We start from the raw sequence: 11067 nt of genomic DNA, 5'->3' as shown, positions 1-11067 counted from the left end.
ACTTTTAAACACATTCTACACATCCACAATAAGAACATCATTGCCACCCGCGTACAATATATGAGTATTATGAGAATGCATATGTTTGAATATATACATATATAATATTTTGAGTACAAGTGTGGGTGTGTACAAGTTTACGTCTAGGTACGGGTGTGTGATTGTACATTTACGTGGGTATAGATGTGATGTGATGAACATTAATATACACATGCGTATGAGGCACATAAGAAGTCTCTGGGATTGGTTGGTTGTTTCGCGGGTCGATTTACCGCTGGATGTATCTCGCGCAAGCGTAATGTTTTCATTTAGAAAATGATACGACCGGAAAGTGGAAACTGCCGAGTAGAGGTAGAGGATTAAACTCGAGATCTTGGAGGAGAAAATAGAAGTTGGAAAGAAATAATGAAAATAAAAAAATAAACAAATGAATAGTTTGGGAGAATAGGAATTATATGAATGTGAATATGAATGATAATGATAAGAATCCGTGGATCAAAAGATTATTTTTTTGAGATGAAAGAGCTGGATGGTGAAAAGAAAAGTTCTGAGGGATGTTAAGAATGAAATGTTTTATTTAAATGATAAAGGATAGGGAGGAAGTAAAGTTTTTTGGAATTATGGATAATTTAACGGAGAGAATATATTTAGCAAATGGATGATGGAAAATTTTTTTAGGTCTTTTATAAAAATTTTTAGGATTTAGTTAAAGATAATGTAATGATTAGTAAAAAATAGATTACTTATTTTTTTGTGGATTTTGGATTGGTTTGAAAAATTTGATGATTACTGAAATTTTCAATTGCAAATAATAAATAGAAATTTTATAGAGTACACAGAAAGAAATAAAGTCTTGAGTCAAGCGTAAATTTTCTTAAATCAAGAAAATCTTAAGGGAGATTGAAAATTTCTTGAATGAAGTTAAAATTTTTTGAACGAAGTTAAATTTTTTTAAGCCAAGAAAATTTCTTCTTGCTCCAAAATAACTTCGGTCTTCCTTGCGATTTTCTTGGTTCAAGAAATTTTTTTTTCTGTGTACTGATGATTAATAAGAAAAAAAATTAATATTTTAAGATAGTTTGGCAAATTAAAAAAAAAAAAAAATGATAGAAATTAGGAAAATTAAGAAATTTCAATAAAGTTAAAAAAAAAAAAGAAATCGGGCATTTATATTTGATTTTCAGCAAGTGTGATAAATATTTAATTAAAAATCAGTCAAAAATTCTCTCGAAATTTCTTCGTTCAAAAAAATAAAAAAAGAATAATAAAAACCATAAAATAAAACTTTGAATAACATTTTAATAAAAGAATTTAAAATACTTGGTATAAAAACGATATTATTATATACGATTATGTAAAATATCATAGAATGCCTATTATGCAAGAGGAATGTCAAGCATTCGGCAATAGTACAGATTCTCTTGGAAATCTAGAGTACGTTTACTATACCGTATGTGTAATGGTAAAGCCGCGATAGAAGATAGCATAAAGCCCTGTTGTACATATATTTAGGTATACAATACTTTGAAGAATCAGGACACAAATAGTAAGGTTCAATGGATCATTGGTAAGCCCCCAACAATCTGAAACGTTTGATCTCTCAAGCGTGATTTTCTTTTGACTGCTACTGGCTGCTCTTGTGCATGCTCAAGTGATGAACGTACCGACGCTGGTTAGTGTTCCTCGAAAGCGCCGATCACGCCTAAACATACCATGCTTTTTTTATGTATTTATACATACATATATTCACATAGATGTGACGTTGATGTTGATGCATTGCATACATAAATGTAGACAGATGAGATATTATAAATCAAACCATGTTCTACCGCGAAAGCTTTTTAAATTATAATATTGTAAGTTATAACCACCTGAGTCGAAATATAAAACGTAGATTGAACGGATTAGATAGTAAAAACGTGTCAAAAAAGTAAAATAGAATGTCAAAAACTTAAATCAGAGACAAAACGTATCTACACTGATAAAAAAATTAACTTGACTCAAGTTAAGAAATTATTCTTGATCTAAGAAAATTTTCTTGTTTCAAGAATTTATTCTTGCTCCAAGATTTTGGCTCTTGAGTCGAGTTAATTTTTTTATCAGTGTCGGCTCGAAACAAACAAAAATAGATATACATGTTTGGGTGTGTCAAAATGTAACTTCTGTGATGGACCTCTTAAAATTGTTATTTTGAGTTTCGCTTTTAGCAAGACTTGTGTTTGGGCATTTCCTGACATATTTTGAGTGTAAGGAATTTATTTGATTCTCATAGAATTTTTTACAGGAGCTTTGTTTGGATATTTCCGGCCAAATTTTGAAATTTCAGCGGAAATGCCCAAACAAAGCTCTTGTTAAAAAATTCTCTGAAAATCCAATAAATCCCTTACGCTCAAAATATATCAGGAAATGCCCAAACACAACTCCTGTTAAAAGCGGAACTCAAAATTACAATTTTAAGAGGTTCATCACGGAAGTTACATTTTAGCACACCCTAATACATATAGAAAAAATTAAACCATAATTGATAATTATTAATTGATAATAAATACTATTTCAAACAATAAAATCGTAATTTTAACAGTTTATTAATGATGCTTATTATTCAAATGTTACAATTCAATAATCATATGGAAAGAAATACCAGTTTAAATGGTTATAAAAGCTATGTAAATTTCGAAAAAGACACAGTATAATAACAAATAATTCCAACTTCAATGTTTATTATTTTATACATAAGAAGTAATAATTTTATATTTTAATTAAGCCAACGTCAATATTTACAAGATAAAATAATAAATTTTAAACGCGACGATAAAAATGATAGTATAATTATTGACTTGGCGCTTTTTACTATTTGAAACGATAATCTTTAAAGAGTGTTAAAGAGTGAGAGTTGTTGTTATTTATTATAATAACCGCTACAAATAATTTTTTTTCAATATTAAATTATAAATGTTGGGTTTTATATCATGAAAAATATTTATTTATTTGTTAATTTTATTTTTTCTATGACATTAGATTTCTAACCCAAACTTATCAACTTCCTAAGTTCCTTAAACTATTCAGTATGAGACGATGATTAAATTGTTCAACTTCCCTTAAAAAATTCGAACATATCCTGAATATTTTAAGTGGTTGACCGTATGAGATCTTCGACCAAGCTCAACGCCAAAATTCATCAGGCTTCCGTGCTCGTTAAGATCTTTAAAAAATTTTACAGCAGTGATTAACAAATTTTTCGCATTTAACAATAAAAATGTTCTTCAAGATGAATTTTGAACTATTTATCCTATTATTTTCAAAACTTAATCGATTTGAAACCATGAAAGATTTACTTTGTAACTTTGCATTGGAGAAAAAGAGACAGAGATAATTGTTGATAATTTTTTATTAATTTATTACCATGAGATGTACTCTATATTTTCAATTATGCAAAATATTCAATAGGTTATTTCTTTTCATTACCTAAATTTTTATTGAAATCTGAACGGTACTTTTTGAGAAATAAAACAAACTATGATTTCTTATAAAGTTCATTTAAAAGCAAAAAATCTTTAATATTAAATACTTTTTTTTGGTACTCTGTAGCTCTTTGATGTTTTGAGTTGTTCATTATTTTATTAAAATTTAACAATATCCCAAATTTTATGATTCATCTAGGATCTCGGTTGAATCGTATTTAAACGTGAAATAACTCTAGGAACCCGAAAAATTCATTAATTTAAGCTATAAAATTTTTTCTAGTCTTTTCTAAATTTGAAAGTGTGGATAATTTTGACCCTGAGCACAGTTGAGAGACTGGAATTTTCGGTAGTGAACTCATCTTGAGAGAACCTCAACTAAGCTGACCTTCAAACATAACAAAATTTCCTCGGTAAACTCTTTAACATAATTGGTGACAATAATTTATCAACTTCCTACATTCCTGAGATTATTCCGCATAAATTCTTTGATGGATTGTTCAGCTTCTTTGAAAAATTTTAAGATCTCTAAATATTTTCCGTGGTGTATATTTTAGGAGCCTTAATCTGATTCCGTTCGGATTAAGGTCTAAAACTTTTGATGTTTAGCCTTTTAGTCTCTTTGAGGATCAATTGGATCTCCCTTTACTAATTCATCACAGTTTTATTTCGTGTGAGCTTCTCATTTTTAGAAGCCATTTGTAATTCTTTTTTTATTCAATATTGATACTTTCATTTACGATTCCGGTCCATGACAATCTATTTTTCATTTTCGAAACTTTGAAACCGCTTGAATCATTTATTCAACTTCTAATACCTTCAATTAACGTTTTTAACGGTTAATGCGTCTAATTCATATTCTATATCTTGATTCGGAAAGACTCGCTTTTCTTTTTAATGCACCGGTGCAGCGAAAGACGGTACTATTGTTACGTAATCCCGAATAGTTTTATCGATAATCCAACGAGTGTGTTTTGTGAGAGCGATATTTGTGCTGGCTATTACCATGATTTATGTAGAGCTTTGTATCTCTAGTCGTTGTATATGTTGTATCACAAAGCTCCCAGCAATGGAAAGGCTATTAAGCTATTGGATCTATCGATTTATGATTTGTTTCGGATATTATTTATGTGTATTGCCTATATCGTGTATGTAATGCATTTGAATTTATATTTTCCCTCTTCTCTAAGCGTAATCCCCGCTACTGTAAAAAAACCACAGAATTTCAATCATGCTCTGTTAAATAATTGATGTTTTATTTCTATCATAAAATTATATAATTTATAAATGATTTCTTGTTAATAATGAAAAGTACTTTACTTTTTGATTTCATTATAGAAAATTAAAGACTGTGTTTTATTGATCATGTGTTGAGGTCATTGTTATCACTTTTGATTAATTTTTGTGAGGGAGAACTTAGCTATTTATTTTTTTATATGGTAGAGTTTTTTTGAGTTATTTTATTTTTATAATCATAATTGAGTCTAATAATTTTGGAAATAAATATTCTAAAAAATCAATAATTTAAAATTGGGAAAAATGTCGATGTAAGCTTTGACTAAATGCAATTTAAATTAAAGCAATAATTGTGTAGTAAAAAATCATTAGTGATTTTTTGTTTAAATAAATTTTATTTAGACCCGAAAAAAAAAAATACATAGTCTAAAAGTTCAAAAATTAAAAGAAAAACTTGACATAGTAATATAGTTTAGAAAATTATTGGCTAGTTGCAGCAGGTAGACCTTGAAGATTGCCTGACTTTTGAAATTATATATTTTTGATTTATCAATATTGTTAATTTGTAACAGATACTGTTAATCTAGATAGTTAAGCTATGAGACGTGAGAAAAATTTTAAGTTTTGAATGTTTAAAAATTTTAGATGAGATTTTAATGATACGACGAAAAATATCTAATTTAAAATTTAATTTTAATATAAAAATTATTATTTGCTACTTAATTAAGGGGGAACACTGTAACGATCGAAAAAAAGAGGTGATTTTCGGGAATTTTTTTGACTGGGAAAAAAAAGGAATTTGGGGATCGAATTTTTTTTATTTTATCAAGGATACATTAAAGATTATTACTCTAAATTTTCATTAAAAAATATTTAATTATTACAAAGTTATTAATAATCTCGTAGAGCGCTAGAACAAATTTCCCCCTCCGTGGTCGGTTCGATAACTCAAAAACGGATCATCTGAAAATAAAAACCCAAATTCCTTTTTAATCAGTAATGATGTAGTTATCATCGCACGTGCGGAATTTTTAAAATTTTCATTTTTAAAAAAATGGCGACTGATTGAAAATTTTCTCACTATTCTTACTGTTTTTTTTTTTTGTTTTAACCTGGCTAAAAAATTTTTTAAAATAAACTACCTAAACAATAAAAGCTAATTTGAAAAAAAATTTTTTTGTAAACTTTTAAGTTTTAATTATGATAATGAAATGGTAAGAAGACTTATTTGTCAGAAATTTAATCTTCTATGAAAAGTTTATGGTTTATTTTATTGTATCTATCCTTTTTCACGCAGATTATAAATTTAAACTCATTTAAAAAAAATTTTATTTATAATAGTGAAAACTAAATATTAAAAAAAAATAAATTTAGCTCGCAATGGTTTTTTTCTTAAGAATTATGTTAATTATGAAAAAAGACGAAGAAGTAAATGATAAATTAATTCAAGTATATATTTATATTTATATTTGAGACATTAAAAACGATTATCAAACAATTTAAACTAAGCCGTGAGTTCTTCGGGATTTCCAAACGCTCTAGAAAGCGGATGCTGACATCAAAATTTATTTTTGTCCGCGCTACAGTTTAAATTGTCCGAATTTTTTTATTCTGTTTACTTCTGGGTGTTTTTTATTTTATCACCCAAATATTTTATTTATTAATAGTTACTATTTTATTTGTTTTATCACAGAAAAAACTTTTTCAGTGAAGGAAAACGACAAAAAAAGCTTGTTTACAAAACAGTTTTAATTTTTTTTTTTAATCGAATAAAATATTTGCCGCCTACTGCGTACGGAAGGTCTAATTTTATTTTTTTTATCTACGGCAGATTAAATATGTATATATGCGATCATTATCTTCGACTGTCACGGGTCTTTTTTACGAAAATATTTACTGGATTAAAGTAGAAAAGTTTAATGTGCAAGGTTGTAAAAATAAAATAAATAATTTGTTTAATTGTTTCAGGGAACTCGAAAACCCTCGTTTATTTATAATGATACCGGGAGAGAGTGGGATAAAAGGGGTAACATCATTCTGGGAAACAGTAGACGACTCTCTGTGGAATAGGACGAGTAAATTAAACCCTGAGAGCGACAGAATAACTGCGACGGCTGTGCTAGACTTACCGACTTTTAATGACACTTGTCAGGTTAAAGTTTACGGCACTGTCACTTATAAGATGGATGAAATGGAACTGCAAGCACCTGTTAACTTTCTCAGTCTTACAACAACTCAGGCAATTGACAAATCATTAACACCAAGGTACGCCAAAGATCTTCATCTGAGTGTAGTTGCTATGAAAGCTGCTGCTATTGAAAAAGTAATAGCGGTTCCGCTGCACGCAGATGGACGGGGTATCAAAATACTCAGTTTCATCGAAAATAAAGATTTCCAAGAAATTTTAAATGATGTACATGTTTCGAAAAATCCTGAAGTTTTCCGGAACTGTTTGATTGAAGTTTTGTCTGTTGAAAGCGCTGTTACTATGAGGATTTCTGCGAGGTAATTAATATTTTTAATTCTTAATACTCTATTTAATTAAGAGAATGAGAAAAAAATTAAAAAAGTTTAAAATTTCAAAAATTAGCAGCTGATGAAGTGGGGCGGTCTCAAAAAATTGGCACGAGACCATGCCCACGATTCTAATCCTCCTAGCAATCAACTCTTATAATTTAGATGAAAAATATGAAAATATATCATGTAAGCAAACTATTCGTAACGTGATTAGTCAAATATATCATAAGCATAAAAATATATGCAAGCTAAACTTAAGCGCGCGCTTGCGCGCCCAAATTTGAATTCTAGTTTGAAATAAAAAAATTAAAAAGATTATTAATCTAGAGTAATGTCGCTATAGCATGAACTACGGTCACTCCCAAATTTCAATTTTTACTATTTTTAAAAAATTCGAAAAAGTCAAAAAAAGTAGTAAAAAAAATATTTTTTTCAAACAGTCGCCATTTTGTGAAAAGATTTTCTTTTAACTTTTCCCTAGTTCATGCCACAGCGACATTACTCTAGATCAATAATCTTTTTGGTTTTTTTATTTCAGATTGCTAGGAGAGTTGGAATCGTGGACATGGTCACGTGCCAATTTTTTGAGACCGCCCCAGTTCATCAGCTGCTAATTTTTTGAATTTTCAACTTTTTTTATTTTTTTGTTTTTTTTTTTTCTGTATTTTTGTAATGTTGATAAATAACTTATAAAAAAATTTATAGTAAAAATATTGATTGCCTTTTTTTTACGGCAATTCAAAAAATTACCTGAAATTCATGCTTCTAGACTAGAATACCCCCTTAAATTGATTTTTTTTTAGTTAAATCTAGTAAAATTGGAAAAGTATTGAGGTGAATTTATGCATTTTAAAGTTTCATATGATTTTCAGTGAATTTCAAGCTAGATAAAATTTGATTATTTATTTATTTTCTTTTGTACATGTCACATCGTTATATGTCAAATATTAATCCATATAATTAACCAAGTAAGGAAAATTTTGTGATGGACATATATAAATGGATTTCTATTATGAAATTTGGTACCATCGGAAAGGCTCTATCAACTAAATAATTAAGAGAATAAAGAAAATTCAGTGACTGGCACATTTATTTTTTGAAAGGGATTTTTTATAGTTCAATTCTGTCTCACGATTTCACGTACACAAAAAAAAAATTTACTTGAATTAAGTAAATAACTTTGAAGAACTTCATCTTCTTGATTTGAGTAGAAAAATTCTTAATCTAAGAAATTTTTCTTTGCTTAAGTAAATCTTACCATAGAAAATTTTTTCCTAAAAAAATAATTTGAATTTTATTTGAATCAACATATATTCAGGTTACAAAAATTTATAATTTTTAATACATAATAGATTTTGTTCTAAATTAGCTTCTATTTTTTTCCTAACTTGATTAAATTTTTTTATCGAAAAAATATTGGAACATTTAAAAATCACGAAAATTCTAAAACATTCGTATATTGATGGACACATTGATAATAACAAACATGATAAGTTATGTACACGTCAAATACTTGATATGAAAAAAAAAATATCAAAAAATTGATTGACCCTACGGCCTAGCCTCGGAATTTCTTTGTGATAACAAAATGTATTTAGATTATAAACCTTCAATCGCCATTTAAATTTGTTTTCTTATGTCAGAAATATTGAAGTGAAGCGACGTAATCAATTTCATGAAAAATATATTTAAATAATCAATATCGGTTAATGGAACGACGCAATATTGTTTATATATTCCACGTTCCGGGTTTGTAAAAACAAACAACTTCTAAGATTCTCGAGAGATGAGAAAACAGTAGAATAATTTGTTGACAAGATTTATAATTCACTTCAGAAAGTCAAATGTTGCTGGGAAATCTTTGAAATTCAAAGTTACTTGAAAAATCGAACATTGTTTTTTATTTTTGCAGTTATAGTCAAAATTTTATTTTTTCAAGATATCAATTTTTGCCGATGAATAATTTATGTTATTTTTATGTAAAACAGTATTATAAAAATTTCTAAATACTATCTCGTAAAAAGAATGACTAATTTTAAGATAACATTTGAGAGCCTGAGGAAGTTTTTCAACTGCAAAATAAAACTTCACAGTGAAATATTTGCTGACTAGAAAAAAATCTTGCAAGTTAGTTGCAGACTGACACAGAGAATTTTTGTTTTGAAGAACTCACTATTGACAGTGTTTCAATATTTAATCGTAAAAAATTTTCAAACGAAACAAAAACGGTCGTTATAAATCACGAATGAATATTTGTATCTCTCTATTTTGATAACAAGACAAACTCTGAACGAGGTATGAAGCTCGTTATATATTTACTGTAAAATAAAATTTTAATTGGTCCTCAGGTCGACGGCACAACTGAATATTTTAATTCACATGCTCCAAGCGGAATTTTCGGATGCCATTGAGACAGGAAAACAGGATAAAATCGCCGACGCAGTGATTGCACTAGAAAATGAAATAAAATTGAAACTCGGGTGTGATGAACCCACAAAGCTACTTAAGGCCAAAGTCGTCACTGACTTATTAATTCCTTAATTACATAACATTTTTTATTATTATTTAATTTTTAATTTTATAAAATAAACTAAACTTTCTTATCATAATAATATATAATAAATAAAAATATATATAATATATTATAATAATAATAATTTTTTATTAATCAAAAAAATTACAACTAGATTTCTATTATAAATTTAAATCATATTTATACTATAATATAGCAAATAATTCTACACAGAAAGAAAAATTTTTTGACTAGAGAACAAAATTCTTGGCTTAAGAAAATTTTTGGGTGCCTGAAGGAAGACCGAAGTTGTGTTGGCCGAAGTAAAAATTTTTCTTGAACTTCTATTCTTGGTGGAAGTCATTTTTTCTTCATTCAAATTATCATAAATACTTGATACAATAAATTTTTATATTTGATCAAGATTTTTAGATACTTTAGGGAAGCAGCGCCCCCTACTTCAGCTGAGAAAAAAATTTTCTCACCTTGAGAAAATTTTTCTCTTGAATATTTGATAACCATTTTATATTATTTTAGCGTGCAATTATACATATTGTATGAAAAAAAAATGATTCAATGTTATTTGATCTTCCCATTTGACATGTTAGTCAATAAAAATATTAATGAAAATTTACTTCTATCGAGATGTTTAATTTTTTGGAGCAAGAGAGAAATTTTTTCAAGATAAGAAAATTTACTTCTATCAAGAACTACATTTTTTGGAGCAAGAGGCTAAATTTTCTCAAAACAACAAGATTTTTTTGACTTAAATAAATTTTCTTGGATCAAGATACGTATTTCTTAAAGCAAGAGAATTAATTTTGTTGGAATAAGTGAAATTTCTTGTGTCAAAAAAAATTTTTTTTTCGCTCAAGAAAATAATTAGGAAGAACAATATTTTCTTGGTTCAAGTGAACCTTTTTTTCTGTGTAACAAAACGGCTGCAACAGTAAAACTGTTTCTTTAAATGGACTAAAATGATTAATATTAATGCTATTCCCACTTCTAGGTAGTGAAAATTTATGCTTAATAAAAGAGCTTTACGATGAAACTTACCGAATTTCAATATTTCGTCTAGTTCAGTAATTATATCAAGTTAAAGTAGTAAAAACATCCATTTTTACGATTTAAAAAATTAAAAAATCTTGTCATTTCCAAACTACTTGCCCGATTAAGCTCATCTTTGAACTTAACCTTGGTATTTATCGATAGATAAAGCATGTTGAGTTTGAGAAGAACCGAATATAAATTGAGAACGCTATCGGGCTGACAAGCCGCTTTATATCGTATAAATAAATATACACAGGAAAAAAAAATTAACTTGAATCAAGTAAATAATTT

General features: G+C 27.8%; 1 protein-coding gene across 1 annotated transcript in view; it reads left to right on the top strand.

The window, feature by feature from the left end:
• Positions 1-9852, top strand: part of LOC141528649 (uncharacterized) — a 28547-nt gene extending 18695 nt beyond the window's left edge. Inside the window, exons 3-4 of the mRNA XM_074244809.1 lie at positions 6666-7202; positions 9563-9852. Of these exons, the coding sequence (XP_074100910.1) occupies positions 6666-7202; positions 9563-9755 (730 nt within the window). The 3' untranslated portion in view covers positions 9756-9852. The remainder of the gene's footprint in view (positions 1-6665; positions 7203-9562) is intronic.
• Positions 9853-11067: the final 1215 nt, after the last annotated feature.

This window comes from Cotesia typhae, unplaced genomic scaffold (genome assembly GCF_013202065.1).
Source record: "Cotesia typhae breed Kobodo isofemale line unplaced genomic scaffold, CoteBio_Ctyphae contig_11, whole genome shotgun sequence".
NCBI classification, from domain to species: domain Eukaryota; kingdom Metazoa; phylum Arthropoda; class Insecta; order Hymenoptera; family Braconidae; genus Cotesia; species Cotesia typhae.
The sequence above is the reverse complement of the archived record's forward strand: the minus strand, read 5'-3'. Positions and strand labels throughout refer to the sequence as shown.